The sequence below is a fragment of the Embiotoca jacksoni genome, unplaced genomic scaffold, assembly GCF_022577435.1.
Source record: "Embiotoca jacksoni isolate LCO1_2020_lvr unplaced genomic scaffold, fEmbJac1.0.p SCAF_6, whole genome shotgun sequence".
Classification (NCBI taxonomy): Eukaryota; Metazoa; Chordata; class Actinopteri; family Embiotocidae; genus Embiotoca; species Embiotoca jacksoni.
The window spans coordinates 1,415,174-1,434,820 of NW_027185414.1; the positions used below are offsets into that span (position 1 = coordinate 1,415,174).

The following is a 19,647-nucleotide window of genomic DNA, read 5'->3' on the forward strand; positions in this document are numbered from 1 at the left end:
ATACAGTACACATGCCTGAAAATTAGGCTTCGGTTCTGTTTTATAAACAACACACCACACACGCAAAGCGTGAGATGCAAGTGAGGCGTGCATGTCAGCAGGCAGTGTGGCTGCTATCCTCCATTAAAATAGACACTAAAATTAAACGATGCATCGCAGCAACAAGTAAAACACGCCATGCAGGCAGTTTGTTCCAGCCCTGATACACAGCTACCTTCTCTTTCAATGAATTCAAGGAATACAAGTAAGTAATGTGCCATTCGTTTGTCAATGAAACAAATTTACCATTATTTTCTTTAATGATTAACACCATTGTTTCAAGCAATATAACATCATTTTGCAATGATGTTCTTCCTCCTTTCATCTTCAAAGTTTTACCTTACTCAATAATCTCTTAATTTTCTATATTTTTTTTTTTTCATTTTTGCCAAACATTTTTAATCTGCTGATCAACAACATGTTACCCTTCAATGCAATTACTGGTAGAGCCAAGGTCTGCATCTCAATCACCGTTGCATCCACCACCCCTAATGATAATATGAAAAGGAAAGAAGAAAACCTCTGAAGACAATATGCGATTCACAGCTTATTAGCGAGATGAAAGTCAAGGAAGGAGACAGGAGAATGCTCTAATCCAGATCGTTGTACCGTCTGTCTGTTTTCGTTTGAAACGAGACATTAGGGGATATATGCAATTGCATCCATTCTTTACACTCTCATTCTCTTTTCTCCAGTTGTCTGAATCTCTTGGTATTTAGAAAACTGCTGAGATGCAAAGGGAGAAAAAAGGAACAGTACAGGGAGTAATACAGTATTTAAAGGAAACAACAAACAAATGGAGAGAAATTAATGTTTATCCCAGCTGTGCCAATTTTAAACTCTTTTATCTCCCTAGGTACCACACTTTTGTGAAACTGGTGTTTAAAGACACAAGAACACACACACACACACACACACACACACACACACACACACACACACACACACACACACAAAGAGAGGGAGCAAGAGAGAGCTGATCTATGTCATTCATAACAAAAAAATGTAACAGTGGAGTTAGGAGAGAACTATTTAGTACCCGCTCTAGTTTTGTTAGTATTGTCTATTGCCCAGAAGCGTAATGGTGTGTCTTTGTAGGTATCTACTGTGACTTCAAATAAACCCCCGCCCATGACTGACCTCGTGCTGGACCCCCACCAGCCACCCTTAACTATAGGCTATAATTAGGTGTTTAATTTGACGAATTAAGGTGATTAATTAAATGTACCCTAATACCACATTTATTGTGTACAGTATAATGTACTGCATTTTAGAGGTGCTTGTTCTTTACTTGAGTATTTGCAGTTTAGCCACAAAAATACTCTATTAGGGTTTTTTGACAGCTTTAGTTGCTATTTTCTTAATAGATTATTTAAAATGTTGCATTGAAAATATGATAAGCTGATAAAATATGATGCATAAGTTAATACCAAGACTACATTGAGCGCATACAGAATTAAAATACCGTCTCTTATTTTATAGCAGTAAAACACTGCTACACATTCATTCATCCATCTAATACCCAAACAGAAGAGTACAGAACACACAGGGGAAATCTTCTGGCTTTGGCATAAAAAGTACACGCATGTAAAAAAAGTCAGCATGGATTTCTGTGAAGTAACCTATGCAAGTTAACGTAGCATATTTTATCTACATAACTATGTAACATTACATCACATTATTTTAACCCACACCAATGTGTTTTACTAACCCTAATCAAGTAGTTTTGGTGCCAACACCTTTGACGATGTCATAGTATCCCATGGTGGACTGAAGGGTGTATTACATACTTTGTGGGGTGGTAACATTCAATTAGATATATACATTTAACGACATTTTGAGGATACGTTTCTCAATCTATCAGAATGTAGGAAAAGAGCAATGAACACTCATCACCATGTTAAATATGCGATGATGCTTGTGTCCGAGACAGAGTTGCCCCAGTAACACAACACACTTCCTGACATGAGCATTTCCCAGATGCACAGCAGTTAGGACGAGCTGACAACTTTGATGGATAGGGAAACTAGAGATATGTCTATGAAGGGTTGACTAGGGACGATCTTGAGTATCAGATGTCGAGATGTCATTTTGCTATTTTTGCCTTGTTTTTTGGACAAGACTTTAGGTTTCCTTTTGTATCTATTGAAACTTCAGAGTCTGACTGCTGTAGCAAGTTAACTTAAATATTTTAAATATACAGCAGTTACCTTCCAAACACAGGATGTTTGCTTCTGAAATATTTTCAGTGGAGTATTCCTTTAGCAGCCAATGCTATGCAGTACGGTAGGACATTCCTAACATGCCGACTTCCTGAACATTTATATTTCATGCCAAATCAGGTCCAGCAAAAAAGGCGACAGCCTGGTGCTTCAGCTTTGTCACTTGAAACTATCCAAACATTCTACATCTTCTAATTGTACTTCTATGAAGACGTTTACACAGTAATATTACATGGACTGGTAATGACTATGACTAACTACATTAACTCTGTGATATGAACAGGTATCGTTTTGTTCTCATTACAGGCAGGAGTGTAAAAATCACTTCACCAGTCTTTATCTTATTTTCCTCCTTCACTATCTTACACCTATTATGGCTTCCTTCAGCTGGTGATAATAACCTTATTCTGGGCTCCAGCAGGCTGTGTGTGTGTGTGTGTGTGTGTGTGTGTGTGTGTGTGTGTGTGTGTGTGTGTGTGTGTGTGCGTGTGTGCGTGTGTGTGTGTGTGTGTGTGTGTGTGTGTGTGTGTGTGAACACTAAAACCAGAAAGACACAATTTAGAGGGAAGGATTAGTTAAAAAAACCTTCATGAGTTGATAACAGCACGGCTATCACTACATAGTTACGTCAGTCATGGGACAAGTATCATTGGCTAAAATTTACAGATCATTTCTCTGAGGCTCATGGTGACATTTTTGGACAGATCATTAAATATAATGATATATTTATAAGTCTGATTATGGACTGGCTGTGGCTTTCAAACGGGATTTTCAACAACCTGCTTAAAGGCAGCCTTCATTGGACCGTTTCGTCTGACAAAACACCAGCAGTAACTGCACAAACACCACTTTTAGGCTCTTCATGGGTGAAATTCAGTTGGATTGAATGATGATGAGAGCTCCAGGAGTTGGTACCCTTTTCAATTCAACACGGACTGTCAATTTCTCTCTCTTGTTTTAAACAGAAGCAGTGCTTCACATTCCCAGGTAAACCATAACAGGCACATTATGGGCTCCAAACGTGCACCATTAGATTCAACTTTAAGGTGGAAAGTCATTCCTGGGAGTGTAAGCGAAAACATTTTACCAATTCAGTATGGATTTAAGGTGCATTTATCAAAGACTGTTAAATTATAGCAGACTGAAAAAAACATGTGGATGGAGGGAAACAAATCACACAAGTTCAGTTCCTGCAGTGATGTTTCCACACATTAGATTCAAATTGTTAGGAAGCTGGTGAGCCATGAACATTAATGATTATAATGACATTAATGGCAATAAGCGAATCAGATTTATAATTTAAACTTTGTTTCAATCTTCACACAAATGTATTATACATTTACTTGAATGCAAATCACATTCTGCAAAAAAAAAAATTAAAAAAAAAAAAAAGACTTTGAGGCTGAATCATTAAGATATTTTTACTCAATGTTTAGTCTGCTTTGCCAGTCATTCATATTTTTATTTTATTTTAAATGTTGGATAAGAATGTTTTTTTACAAGTGCTGCAACATAGATAGAGCTTCTCTGATATTAGCCTCTGGATGTATTTATATTCAGAGCATTATATCGCTCTTCCTCTCAAAAAAGGAAAAAAAAGGAAAACACCACAGAATTAAAGTAATATATAAAACTAGGGCATATTTGCAAGTCCAATTTTAGTGGTATCATCTCCAGAAATAGTCCCAAAATGCAACCAGATAATCACTCTGCAGCTATGGATGTTGCTCCTTATCATCTTACTGTACTCTGTTGGCTTACTGTTTGAAAGTAATGAGTGACAGCAAAGCTAAAGATTTCAAATATGTTGCATCACAATGACAATATATTATTGTTGGATGACCATATATAATAGAGCAACATATAATTCATAATAGTATGACTTTACTTTAAAATAATAATAGTAGGTACACTATTTAGTCGGTGATCTCCATTGTAAGACAAACGATTGAGATTTCCATATATCCATAAAAACAACATTACAGAAAACAGAAATCTTTTCGGCTTTAATACTAAATGAATATAACTATAAAAAAAAGAAAATAAAAAAAAGAACGTGGCCTTATGAAAGAGCACAGAGGAGATATTTTTCAAGGCAAATGTCTCTCTGGGTTGGAACTGTCACGCTAAGATACACACATTTGGAAATACAAATTTCCCCGCCAAACAAATGCAAACAGTAAAAAGATTTGCTCAGTGATAAACCCAGAGATAAGTATCATGTGCCTATTGAGAGTAAGCAGGCTGTTTATTTCTCTTCACCATGTGTAGGCTAATGTTTGCTAACATGCTGCCTGCAACAACTGCTAGTGTAATAGGTTGAAAACGCTGTAGCAAAGTTTTTATTATAAAACAGACACCCCTCTTATTTTTTGGAGATACCACTGAAGAAACTACGCTAACCGATTGTGCTTGAACGCATCGTGAAGTTTCCCTTCAAGCCCAATGTAGCGGGAGTCAGAATAAAATGGCGCTGGCTTGATGAAGACGTCACCTCATCGTATGTTTCTTCATTGATCCACAGTGAACCACAGATCCACAGTGCTGTTCAGCCTGTGTATCACATGTTACCGGTCCAGATACCCCTAGGTCTGGCACCGGTTACACTTGTATCCAGTTATCCATTTATGTTTCTCTTTTTCTACTGTTCGTGTCCACAAATTAATTAATACATTATTACATATCTAAAAGGGGAAATTCTTGAAGTTCTTACAGTATATTTTACCATTTTGTAGTTTTCCAGTTCAGTTGCTTCTTCCCCAATAAATGTAGTAACATTAGGGCTCATTAACTTGACTAAACTAAGCAGCGCGTTCTTCAACTTGGCCTTAAAACACTAAATTTGAAATGTCAGTTTGACAGTAACAGCAAATTGGAGAAATAATATGAAGCAGCAATCATAGCAGAAGAATCCAAGGACATCTACCAGTTATATTTGACTTATTCAGGACATCTTAACAGTAAGAAATGTTTGACTAAAAAAAAAAAAAAAAAAAAAAAAAATTTTTTTTTTTTTTTTTTTTTTTTTTGTGAAAGTAGACATTCCACTTTAGACTTTCTTTCTTTGCGTTATGTTGAAAGCTTATTTTAAATTGGCACTTGTAAATATTCTGATTCACTCAAATTGTACAGCATTTTTCGTGTGACTTTGACATGTTTTTATAATGGAAACCTTCTTTCCTCAAAGTAAAAGGGACAAAAGCGATAAAGTAGAGGTAGAATTGTGTCTTTCTTTGAGTGAGGTAAAAGCGAAGCACCTTAGCAATGTGCTTGAGTAAACATGCTAGATTATGGATTTATAGCAGCAGCCATCACTCCTACACGTTCTATTCTGTATCTACATCACCCCAATTCCAAAAAGCATGCACACACATTCACAAACACGGATTTATTTGTCCATGCCACCCACCTTCATCCCCATCATTGGCACTGACAGTGAGAATGGCAAAGCCGACGTCAGCATCCTCATCCACATCAACTTCATATGATGCCTGTGCAAACACCGGCTTGTTATCGTTCACGTCACTGATGAAAACACGAACATATGCTGTGTCTGAAAATCAAAAAAGAGAGAGAGAGACAGAGGAGAAAGGCAATTATAAACCTGAGGTTGTTCTTATTCTGTCAACGTGAACATGAACATCTGTCTGTCTTTCTTTGGATTGCAACAACCAAAGCAGATAGGAATACCTTTATGCAAACGCAGACACAAAAATCTTTTTTTTTGTTTTTTTGTTCCATCCACTGTTGTCTACAACTTTTATATTACATCTATCATCTGTCTGAGAATTTTCAGTCTATTTTATCATTAAAATCCAGCTGTTTCTTCTCTACGGCATCCAACCACGGGCTGAGGCGATAAGTACAAAGCATCCCGAGGGTATCAGTGTTGAGCAACCCAACATATTACACTTGCTTTGATATCTGTATCAAAACGAGCTTAATTTGCAATACAACTTCAAGATGAGATAAATTATTTAAGCCAGGGTGGAAGAGTTGGTATACAGTTCATGGCACAGATAGCAAACTAATGCAGCCCTCGGAGCTATAACAAAACAAGTCGCAGATGCCAGAGCTTTGCACGTGTTCAGAATCCGTCCGAGAGAAAGAACGGTAGGGAGGGGCGGAGGAGGAACACAGGAAATGGATAAGCAGATGTAGCAGCCATCCCTCATCCTCCCTCTCATCTGCTAATGATGCCTGCTCATCCGTGTTGTCACACTTCTAGAGGCATTTATGTGTCAAAGTCCGACACCCAACACCACCGCACACTCTAGCTTGTAAGTAGCAGCTTTCTGGATGTGAAAACACGGTTTATCAAGGTTATTTTTGCGGCCACTTGACAACCCTGCTTTCTCTTGTCTGCAACATCTCTTGGTTCTTGGCAATCGTATGTGTAGACACAGAAAACTGAACAAAGAAAGCATTAACATGTCGGCCTCGTTGGTGCTTCTTTTTCTTCTTTTCTTTAACAAACCAAATCAAATGAGAACAGAATGTTTTCACCAATTTTTGTGTATTAAAACAAATGACAACCTAGGTTCAGCATAAATTGAATGCTCATATCCGATCTCAGCGTAATTACAGGAAGAAATGTACAGGAACAAGTTGCCATCTTGACAACAGAAAATATGATAAAGATCGTTAAAACAGAAACATATGGAAAACACAATCAAATAACACAGAAAACAATACACTCTTAATTATAGGAATGACGCAAACAAGATCAATTTGATCATGTTGAAATCCATTTCTTTTACAATTTTCAGAAAAATTGCATTCCCCACTTCATCAGTAATTGGGCGTATAGTTTGGTATTCTGTCTTTTTTAACGACGATAACAAATGCCACTCTGTTTTTTTTTTACCACAATCTCATAAATCTGATTTTAATTTATATTTCTTTGAAGCAAGGAGCACATTTTCCTTCAGACTGAATCCAGATGGTGTTTGCAGCTCTTCAAGATGCGAGATCGGTTTCTTTACAAGTTTAATAGATTGCAGAGTGAAATTTGCTCACACAACACCGAAATTACTTTACTGTGGAACTTGTTCTATCAGAGATTGACAGTTGCAAAGTAGAAGTGCCCGCTCGTTACAGAGGTGTTTTTCCCTGTTCTGTATTACCTATTGTTTTCTTAAAAAAAATAGCCATAATATTAATGCAAAAATCAACTTTCCCAGAAAATGTTAACAACCTCACGGCTTATTTTGTGGACAAAAGTTTGAATAATTCCAACTTTCTTTCTAAGAAATCACGTTTTATCCATCATGTTTGCATGATGAATAGGTTGAATTTGTTGAATATACATGAGCCCCAGGCACTGTTGCTGAAGCAAAGAAGCTTGTCACATATGTGAATGATTACGGTTGGAAAATTAAACACTTTATCATTGTGCAGGTGTTCACAAGTGCAGAGCTAAAACTGTTAAAATTCTACCAAATCAAAGAGAATTTAAAGTGAACTTTAAAAGAAATGCAAATGTAAATGAAAGTTTAAATTCTGATAGATGCTGCAGATTGTGTTTGAGTTATTGTAAAGCATTAACCAACTGGCAAACAACAGTGATGTCACCTATTGGTTTGTGAAGTGTTGTTCTGAGCGAGCGGTGGATCTGACTCGATCTGATTGGGAAGGCTTGGACATTACGCCCCGCAACCTATAGAGGAAACCTGAGCACACCGCAGGGCCTGTTAATTAAACAGTCATGCCCCCAAACACACCGCTTCTTATGGGCGAATATATTCACGATGGGACTATTTTCAGATAGACCACCAGAAGAGTGACTTTAGCAAATGACACCATTTTAACTTATGGATCAAATCTATTGACTTTATATTTAATAAGGTCAGTTGAATGGGAGTCTATGGAGCCAGAACCTTTTTGGAGCCAATCCCTGGTGGCCCTTGGTGGCACTGCACTTTAAGCCACTTCCATATTGGCTTCTCTTGTCAGAACCCTGGAACTAAAATCTCCACTTTTATGTACAGTATATGGTATTACCTCAGAAAAATCTAACCCAAAATAAGTCCTCCACTTTGCAGCTCAATTACATTTACTTGAGAGTGTGTATGTGTGCTTCTTTGTAAAGTATCTGTTAATTTGCCTGTCACCCATCCTTTTTCATGCAACCTTGTTTACGTGGAAAAAAAAACCTAATAAAATAGAATAACTCCCACGGCTTCCCCACAGTCTCTGCTCTACTTAATATTTAACTTCTGTTTACATGACCACAAATGTCACAGTGAGCCAAACCTAGTGAGGGGATCTGTTAATAATCTATGATCTTTATCGAAAAAATATCCAGGTCTGTTTTTCTGTTTTACCAACACCTCTCTCCATCCACCCATCTGTCTCAACATCTGCTCATTTCTTCCAAGTCTCTCTATTCTACCAGAGCATGTACGCATTTCATCTGGCAGCAAATGAGAGAGAAGTGGAGAGATGGAGGAAAAGAGGAAGCGAGAGAGACAGACTGAAAGAGAAAGATGGCCTTTGGTCCATCAGTAGAGAGAAATGAGCAGATGTGGGAAGGAGGCAGAAAGAAGAAAACAGAGATTATTGCTACCTTCAATGAAGATTTAGAGCCTTAAATGAAGTCTACAGAGCAGCTGTCTACAGCACTCTCCATCTTCCTGCTTGTCCTCGTTTTTAGTCAGTATAACAGCCAAAATCACATTTCTTATGTCAAAAGATTATTAATAATTCATGCAATTACACCAATATGTTTCTAAATTTACAGTATATTCTCAGGAAAAGTCACAGTGTTTATATAAAAGGCTTTTTAGTCGAATAGTACGTAAATGAAAATATGCATGTTCCAGAGATTTTGACCAATAATTTGACTACAGTTTTTACTCTACTGCACCTACAATGCATTCAATCCAATAAACGTTTCTTAATTTAACAGTATTACTTGCTTCATAACCACTTACTACACAACATATGACTAAAAATATGTGGAAAGCCTTTCTCATTAGTAGGTTCAGCTGCCTCAGCCAATGCTAACAGGTGCAAAATCAAGCAGCCATGCAATTTGAATTTACAAACATCTGCAGCAGAAAAGCTTGTTCATTGACTTTTAATGCGGCACTGTCAAATGGTATCAAGTTTCCAAAGGGTCTATTTATCACCTTTCTTTTCAGCGTGATTCGTTCAACTTAGAAAGTGAAGGAAAGCCAAGCTGTCTGTCAGGATCCCTGTCTGACCCTGTGTGTTTAACCTTTGTTCCCCCCAAACTCCTCTCCTCCTGTGTTCTGTCATTCCCCTGTTTGTTGTTGTCTGCCATGTGCTTTGTCTGTGTCTGGAGGGTGTGGATTTCTCCACTGCCCGCCTCCAAACACCTCCCACTTCCACTCCCCTGATCTGCCGGCACAGCTCCTGTCATTCCAGTTAACCGTGGATATCCCACCATCGACTCTCACCTGCTGTCCTGTTTCGGCCCACTTAGGTCACCAGTCAACTCCGAGATCACCGTCAACGTAGAGCCTACTGCTCCTCTCGCTCTCCGGATTCCTGGACTTTGCATCACTGTTAAACCCTCACACACTCAGACCCACCTTCAGCCTGGAAGACCTCCGGTATTCCCCTGCCTACAAAGCCTCACCTCAGAAAAGACTGAGAAATACACATTCATGCTTCATCTACAATGTTTTCAATAAAACATTCCTTTTTATTCTCACCATCTTTGCCTCTGTGTTTTCTCTTGGGTTCACAACCAGCTACCACACAACACTTTCAGAACAGGTGTGACACACTGTACTGCCTCTAGGATCAACTATAGCACAAGAATGCTTTGTGGGGCTTTGAATCACAGGGGTTTTAATGGCCAGAGCCAGAGTGGCACGACAGCCGGAGATCATCATATGCGATGCCAAGCTTTGATTGGACATCAAACAGCAATTAGACTCAACAGCAGTGGAAACGTTTAGTCTGGAGTGATGACTCATGGGCAAACTGGCTTTGGGATAATGTAAGAGGAACATTACCTGTCTGAGTATATAGGACCAGCTGTTTGGTAAAAAAAATTAAAATGGTCATGGTTTGACTCTCTTAGTTTCAATCAGCCTAAATTATAATGCTACAGAACACAGAGGTGTATTTCCAACTCTGTAGCAACATTTTGGGGACAGGCATTTACTTATTACAACATGGCCGTGCCACCATGCACAAAACCGGATCCATGAAGATGCTTGAAGTTGTCTTTCATAGCACTGATTTCATGTCTCACTACAGGTAACACCTGGCCTGCCCTCAACAGAAGCCTTTTATTACATTACACTTGACAATGGCTGGATTTGATGAGGCGTATGCTGTCAATGACATACAGTCATTCACCTTTCCAAACATTATACCACCTCTTTCTTGCTTCACAACAGCAGGGAGGAAGATACTCACTCATGTTATTTATTCGCCACCTAAGTGAGCCAATGAGGGTGCTGTTACATCAGGGCTGTAGAACCAAGTGGAAGTAAGAGCTGAAGGCGAGCTGGCTGCTGCACTGATGTCTTGAAAACAGAGCTTCCCGAAGTGTCCATCATGGTACCAAACCTCGAGAGTGCACTTTCAGACCAGCTTAGGGTTGTAAACCTTTACTAGCATCAGACCAGAGCTGAACTATATATCTAGTTTCAGGATATTCTGTTTTAGTGTCAGTCTTATTTACCAGAGTTGGGCTGTCCATGCTTGCCAGGCCTCGCTGACTCCAAGCCATCCACCGACTGAACCTCCAAAAGGTACGAGCTTTTGGTCTCGCGGTCAAACACAGCCTGCGTGGAGATAAATCCCAACTCTGGGTCGATGCGGAAATACTGATGGTCCCCGCTGCGATCCTCCAGCAGGGAGTAAGAGATCTGCAAGGAGGGGGGATTGGAGGACACACAATTATACAAAGGGGCAGATGCTAAAACACAGCAAGGTGTGCTTTACACAGCAAATAATAACACATTTTAGAGAATCAAAGCAGAGGGAGACTGAAATTAATGGTGCAAATATTCAAAAGGAACTGGGTTCTAAAGAGAACACAGTCAGAACAAAATTACCACTTTTACCATAGTTTGTTTGTTTGTGTGTACATGTGTTTTCACCTTCCCATTGAGACCCAAGTCGAGGTCATTGGCTGAAACCTGGAAAACCAAAGTTCCTGATTCTGCTCCTTCAGTGACCGAAGCCTCGTAGATAGAGGAGGTAAAAAAGGGGACGTTGTCATTTACATCTGGAGAAGAAAGAGGACACAAGGACAGTGTGCTTAGTGTACATCAAAAAATATTTTTCATATAATATCTGGTGGTTTTGATTCAAAAGAATGTCACAGATAACTGATGGGGTCTTTGAAAAACACAACAAGCCTGCAGTGAGTTGACTGTACTACCATTATGCATACTTGCCTATAAGTTGCTTGAAAAAGAGGAAAAATAAATCAGCAATTTGTAATTGCTTTTGGATTAACAGTTTTTACAAAAGAAAAAACAACAACAACAAAAACTTTCAATATGACCTTCACGTAGGGCATGAACAGATATGCTGTACCATGACTCATCTATGGTCCCATCTAGCAAGTTGACCGTTTCCCCCAATTCTTACAGTCTCCATGATTTTCCAAAGATCCCTTCAGTATCTTGAGCATTCTCTTCGATATTCAAGGAGTATGTATTATTTGTAATCCACTGAACTTGCCTTAGTCAGCAAAGTTTGCCCAAATTGAACGGAACATAATTTTAGGGTCACTGTAAATCTAAGATTACTTATTTTGTTCGCAGGTCTAAATGGTTCTGCAAAATCACGTCAGCATTTGGACCAGAATGCACCAGCATGCTTTCTGGGCATCACCCAATGTTTCTTCAGCCCTGCTGGCATTGCATTGACTTAGATTTATTGGACATTTCTGATTTTTTTAATCGGGTATTCTGTAACTCAACTCTTCAGATGTGCCTGCCGAATTTGTTTTAGACGTGTTGCAGTCCAACCAACCAAGGGAGTTTGTCCATGTACTGTTTTAGCTCCGATACAGTGCAGCAGCTTTCATCTCAGTATTAGGTCAACTGCAGCAGCAAAGTGTGAAACAAACTTGATAAAGGCTACATGTAACTGGAATGAATTATTCCATTTCATATTCACATAGTTAACTGCGAGTTTTAAGTGTAACAGCAAAGCACTTTGTAATTGTTCTAATATAAATTGAAGGTGCTTATTACAATTTAAAGTACTGTAAATGACACAAACTCAGAAATAACCAATAGGTAGGAGATGTGAAGCCTTAATGGCTCATTCTATGTAATGTAAAAACTGTATTTTAATATTTGTAGCAAAATATTAAATAATTGCCTTTGACATGACTTTCCAGAGTTGCAAAATCTTTTATCAGAGTGTTATAAACCGGTGTGCAGTGCAGGTTGGTCATTGAACATTGTGGATCATATTACATGTGTCATCGGCACCAGAAGGAGCAGACCCCCGCCTACACAGCCCTTTGCATTGTTTTAATGCCGTGGGGTTTGCAGTCTGTCTTTGTACAAACTAACTACATCAACTACAACTGTGAAAAGTTTTAGGAAATAAAAGTAAAGAAGGATGTTTAATAAAAGAATGCTACACTTCAACTAAAGTGCAGAAAACACCTAAATCAAATGAATATTTGGTCTCACCACTATTTGCCTTCAAAACATCATCAATGATTAATAGCTACTGTTACTCACAGTTTTTAAAGGTACTTGGCAGATAGGTTGCTATATGTCGAGGTATGTTGGACAACTTGCCAAAGTCCTGTCTTGGGTTTCTGTCTCAGCTGCTTCTGTTTTGTCGTTTAATCCCAGACTGACTCCATGGTTTTGAGATCAGGGCTGTGCAGGGGTCAGACCACCTGTGAAGGACTACTTGTTCTTCTTGTCACTGAAGATTGCTCAATGTGACTCTCTGACTGTATGTTTGAGATGCAGAATGAAACTTGGACTACTTAGATGCCTTGCTGATGGTAATATGTGACACTAAAACCCAGTACTGTATGTGCAGAATGAGTTTCCTTTTTAAATCAATAATTATCTTTTATTAAAGATAATAGAGGTGACTTTGTAGATTGTGGATTAATTTACTAAAATCAACAATTTAACAATAAATTGGAAATTAACATCACAGCTCTATATTGTTGGTGCACCAACGGCCTTCAGAGCAGCTTGGGACCTTCTTATGATGTTGCCATGTAGTATCCTGGACTGTAATTGATTTCAGACCTTCATCACGAAAGATTGAAATCTTTACCAGCGTTTATATTATATATATCTGGCTGGATTTGAGCCAGGTCTCATAACCATTTAGTGTTTTTAGCGGTGTGTTTGTAGGGAACAAAAAGTCGGAAACGGTAACATCATAAGGGATATGTATTGGATATGTACTGTGGAATGCAACTGCGGCTCTCTTGTCAGCCTATTCATGTTAGACATTTACTGTAGCTGAGACAAATGAATAAATAAAGCCATTATGATGTTGTGCTTTTTTCTGTCCTGTTGGCATATAGACGACTATCAAAGCATGCATTAGGCCACTTAGTAATAGGCAGGAAATGTGTCTTTTTTATATCAGTTATCATGAACCATAAAAAGCAGAGCGAGAGCAGGGTGTTACAAGCTAGACAGATAAAACAGGTAATACCGAGAACCAGTGAGACAGAACATGAATGCTTACGTTTTCCTGAGCAGCAAATGCCAAATTTTAACACAGCTGATTTAAAACCAAAAGCATTACAGATATTACTTGAATAGAGCAACACATTAAATCTAATGCCGCTTCACGTGTTTTTTTTTTTTCTCCCCTGTCTTCTGAGCGAATGTCTTAATCTATAAATTAAAAATGGGGCCTTAAATCCATTACAGACCTCCCTCCCTTCCTCAGCCTCACTGCCTCTGGAGAAGTCAAAGAGCTTTCTTATTAAGACAGATAAGGGGAAGGAAGGGAGAGTGAAAAGAGGAGACGGGGAAGTTAGGAGAGGTACTGAGAGGCGGGAGATGGTCTGAGAATTAATTACTTCTCACTGGATTAAGACCAGTTTGATGGAATGGGGTAAGTGTGCATGTGTGTGTGCATGCATGCATGTTACATGAGGAATTCCATGCGCAGGAGTCGGAGGCATTTAGCATGGCAGCCAGGCCACGGGTTACCAAACACCACCATTAGTGATGATGGCGACTTAAGACGAGTTAACGGGGCTGAGCATTAACTTAAACCGACTAACGTGATCATATGTACGAGACATAAAGGCAGATATGACAGAATGATAAAAATGAGAGATTTATTTGCAGCATATATGTTGCACTTTTGTCATCACAGTGACAACAGCATGCGAGTTTTGTGTACGTTTGGAATCTGAGCTTTAAACAACTACAACAAAAATTGAACGCGTAAAGACTTAATGAACATTACGACATGACTGACCCTTCTGATCCCTTTTCATTGTGTCTTTGTTCATGACCTCAGTTTAACAGGTTACAAGAATGACACCGTCTATGTTGGGACTAACAAAGCAAAAGGACCTGACATCAGGGAAGACTTATGGGGGGATGTGCGCTCAAATGTAGGCTGGGCTACAAGGGCTGCAAGAAGTAAAGTATTCATTGCAATATTGTGCATATATTATTCCACACCCTTGAAACTGTATAAAATTGACTTAACCCCGAACAATGAATACTGGAATTTAGGACCTGAACATTACTGGATTTTTGGGTTTCGATGGCGATACTTAAATTTCAATTAAATTCAATTACATGGCGCCAAATCACAACACAGGTCATTTCATGGCACTTCACACATTGAAGTCCTTACAAGATAAATTTACAACATTATACAGAGAAACCCTACAATTCAACAATTGCCACGTAAACTAGGAGGAAAAAACCTCCAACAGAGGGGAGGAAAAACTCCCTTTTAACAGGAAGACACCTCCAAACAGAACCAGGCTCAGAGGTTGGCCTCCACTGGCTGGGGTGAGAGGAGAGCAGAGAGAGAAAAATACAGCATAGAGATACAAGACAAGATACTAGGGAGTAATTATTACTAAAAGGGAGAGGAAAAATTCTTATATTGATATATCCGCCAACATTTTTATATATACACTGTATATATAACGTGTAAATATAAACACACATTTTCCAGTGATCCCTCGTGTGTTTACCAAACACTTCTCACATTTGAGACATACATATGTGAGGGTATTTTACAGCATATTGTTGCACTGACATCGGTGCACTGAAACGGTAAACTTCACTGGGAATTTAATAATTAAAAATAAGCACAGATGGGCACATTTATCCATGCTCTATGGGGCTGTCCCATGGTACTGCCTTTTTGGAAGGTGGTACTGAAAACCCTCGAAGGGTGGCTCAAACAATCTCTCATCTTCTACAATTGTGTCTGTGGCGGGATAGATCTGTTTCGCCACCAGGCCTTAACTCATGACAGAGAGAGCTCCCTTCAAAAATATAATCAGCAGGCAAATAATGTCCAAAGTAAAACTAGTCAAATATGGAAATTATTTATGGCTTACAACACATGATAGAGAGGGTAGTAGTGGACATGAAATATATATATATATATATATATGTATGTGTATGTGTAAGAGTAATTGGTGGTTCCTTGTGGCTGCTCTTTAAGTTGGGTGTTTATTCTTCTTTCTTGTGGTTTATTTGTATTTTTGAAAAAAATTAACAAGTTATAATGAATAGTTACAATGACGTTTCTTTCTTTTCGGGTGTTTTGGTTTGACTTTTGTGTCTTTACAACACTGTCCAAGCATTTCGCACATTTCTTATGTTGTTTTACTTCAGAATGAAATCAATGTTTCATTCATCGATGAAATAACTGTTTATTAACCATTTATACTACATGTAATGTTTCCATGAAAAAAGAACTATGTTTGTAAGAAAATATAAATGACTCTCATGAATGTAAAACTGTTACACAAAGTCACAATGTAACAGTGTAAAGTACAATGGAGGAATAAAAATACATGTACTTCAAAGAAAACACATGACATTCTTGTGTGGGTAATCGAAATCAAAATACAACGAGAAATTACAAAATGCTTACCGGTCACATTGATATAGACGGTGGTGAAGGCAGCCAACGGTACAGCAGCGACATTCTGAGCTCGAACCCGCAGCATGAAATTCCTGGTGGTCTCATAGTCGAGGGGCTCCGCCACCAGGATGGAGGCCGATCCATCCTCTCGGTTCGGGGTCAAGTAGAAGCGAACTGGCATGTTGGTCTCTGGGACCATACCGTCCTCCAAATTATAAGTCACCCTGGGATCTCCAAGAGGGGAGGTGGCTTTGATGGTCTTTTTGGAACAGAAAGAAGGACAGAAGGAAAAATGTCAATACCATATGACACCTCAGTTAAATTAGTCTGCATTCCAACATGGGCCTCATAGTAATGGTCTACAGCCACTGCTCCCAGGGAAAACCCACCGTGTCCATAAAGTATTTAACTAATGTTGTGGTACATAAATTATCATGAATCGATACCAGTTCCTGATGACTTACGCATTATTTCATGCAGTTCAAAGTCTTTTATTCATGATCTCATGCATGAACAACACATTATTTAAAGCATTAATAAGGTGAGTACATCATCAATGATTAGGATTTATTAATCATGATCGTGATGAATTCTAAGCATTTTGGGCAACTAGACCAAACTCTGCAGCACAGACACCATAATTAACTAAGCATTAGTAACTCATGAGTTTATCATGTTTGTTTCCCCTAAAGTGAAGTTCTGAACCATTTGTCCTTTACTATCCATTGTGGGTAAAAGTGAAAGGAATTCACACTTGAGTCCTTGATAATGCATACACCATTCAGTAAAGTGTAACCAATGTTATTTATTGAAGTTCCTATTTTAACACTTCAAACAATTTACACTGACTTCCAGAAAGTTGTATTTGTCATCTTACCCAATTTAAGACAGACAGCTAAACCCAAAAGAAAGGTTTGTCCTATGTACATGGACACACAGATGTAAATATGGGGATTTTTTTTTTTTTTTTTTTTTTTTTTTGTCTCGCTGCTATTTCCTAACTTTTGGAAATAACCATTGATCCTGTTGTGGTGTAAATGAGAGATTACCAATAGAACAACATCTTAAAAGCTGACAGTCATTTGCATTTGACAGAATCTGTACATGTTTCCAATTGCCAACTGTGAGAGCTGGAAAAATGCTAAATTCCAGGAGTGATCTTCAGGACAGGAACGGCTGCTGTTGAGCGTTGAGTGAAGTGTGCATTTTAAGTAGTGAAAATGGATCTGCCCAGATGGAAAATATTTTTTTACTGCCCACTGTAATGAACACAAAAATATTAGGAAGTATCAAACTGTTAAAATAGACAACAACCCTGTGAAATCCTGTGGGATCAAATTGAAATACGCTCTGCTCTTCATACTGCATTCTCCCTAAACTAATTAAGGAGAGGCTATTCAAAGCTGATGCCATATACACCCCAATTAAAATAAAAAATGCCATCTTGGGCGTGATGCGGCCTGCCTATGGCTGACCTCACTGTATCCATTCAACCTGCAGACCATGGCGGCTGCAATAATGAGCCACCCTCTTAGGCATGCACAACTGGCACACATGTCTGACTATTGTATGCACTGATTTAGGCCATAAAAACCTCAAATGTCAACGGCAAATATTTTACATCCCACTGAGAGTCATTGTAGCATAACAGTCAAATCAACACTGAGCTGCAATCTCGATTAATACGCTGTACTGCAGGGACTGCGCTCTTTTTTCTTTCCTTTATTAGCGTTTTTCACAAACATCAACACACATTACAATAAAAAAGAAGTCCCCTCTGCCTCAATTGCTTCCAAGAGAGCTTTAGAAAACACTGCCAGTTAGTTAAACATGAGTAAGTGGCATTTAAAGGAAGTGCCTATGAGTTATGAAATGTGGTAGGATACATCTGAACTGAACACGTAATGAATCAGTGAAGGTACGAGTGTTTTTAAATGTCTGCATTTTTATATTACTGTGGTTTGTAAACCCGTTGCTCCCCTGTCAAGTTACACTGTTGATCACTTTTGATTAAAACTGATTAAACCTCCTAAAAATACATTGAAGCTGTGATAAGAGACTGAGGGAAGATGGTTTAGGAAGATAAAGAGCAACTTCAGGGATACAATGCAGACATCTCTGGCCTTAAATGAGCCGGGGATTTTACAGTCCCCTGGTATGTCTTGACACCAGGATGTCAAGCAACTTTTAGCTTGCAGTTTTTATGAAAGCTGGTTTGAGTGTTAAAATGTATAAAAATAACGTTTTTTTTGTACACGTGTCTGTTGCCACTTTCTCCTATTCCATATTCATGTAACCAGGAAAAAACAGTGTTTGCCACAACTCCCCCGTGATTATATACCAAAGTGAAAAAGTTTGCCGAGCAAATATCATCAACTCCCAGGTTGATACATCGTAGCATCCGATCATAGAAAAAGATGAGTTTACCTTTAATAAGGAAAATGAAAATACCGCCATGACTTATTTGCAAATTGGTGCCAAAAGTTGGACACACAGGCAAAATCCTTACTGCCAACTCAATTCCACATGTGCAGAAACTCATGTGACACATGTTTTGGTGTGATGTTCATGTAGATCCCCATGTGTAAATCAATATGTCAATCAATAATTACAACACAACTGAACATGTTTTAAGTCAGCAAAAATGTCTCCATGTCTGCGTGGCTACATGTAAGTACATGTGCATATTTCATCATGGCTGGATAAGTGAGCGCACGCCTACGTGTGGCTGCAGCTTAATGCGTGCACGCTTACTGTGCAAATGCATGCACAACATGCTGTTTCAATGGGCCTTCTCATCTGTCATCTTCTCTTCTCTGGTGGTAATGAGGGAGGGGCAAACACTGCTTTTTCACTTTACCCATCCAGTTTCATCGTGATGGTAAGGAGATCAAACCTTCAAGTCATAATCCTGCTTTTCTAATCTTTGGGCCATCTTGTTTGTGAGGTTAAGTTAAGTTTATAAGGTATTTAGACACGGCTATTTGCATGTGTAACAAATGTACACATACTCCTTTTGTGTATTTGCCAGAAATGCACCCGTATGTGTTTGTGCATCTGTGTCCTACGTGTGCCATCTACCACACCCGCCAACCAACATACCACGATGGGCGTGTCCCGGACCGTGTTTTCTGGTATGACCACACTGTAGCTGTCTTTCTCCCACTGTGGAGGCTGGTTCTTCACGTTGGTGATGGTGACAGCCAGCTCCACTGAGCTGCTCCTGTTGCCTCCGTCAGTAGCCACAATGTCCCTGGTGATGTAGGTCCTCTGTGGCACAAAAGTCAACACAGATGAAGAGCAGAAAAAAAGGAAGAGGAGA

At 38.9% G+C, this 19,647-nt stretch overlaps 1 protein-coding gene across 1 annotated transcript in view; it reads right to left on the minus strand.

Annotated features, from left to right (window-relative positions):
• Window positions 1-19,647, minus strand: part of LOC138213088 (neural-cadherin) — a 258,811-nt gene that overhangs the window by 128,099 nt on the left and 111,065 nt on the right. Inside the window, exons 12-16 of the mRNA XM_069173941.1 lie at window positions 19,428-19,595; window positions 16,335-16,584; window positions 11,348-11,475; window positions 10,927-11,113; window positions 5,671-5,814 (exon numbers count right to left, since the gene is read on the minus strand). Of these exons, the coding sequence (XP_069030042.1) occupies window positions 5,671-5,814; window positions 10,927-11,113; window positions 11,348-11,475; window positions 16,335-16,584; window positions 19,428-19,595 (877 nt within the window). The remainder of the gene's footprint in view (window positions 1-5,670; window positions 5,815-10,926; window positions 11,114-11,347; window positions 11,476-16,334; window positions 16,585-19,427; window positions 19,596-19,647) is intronic.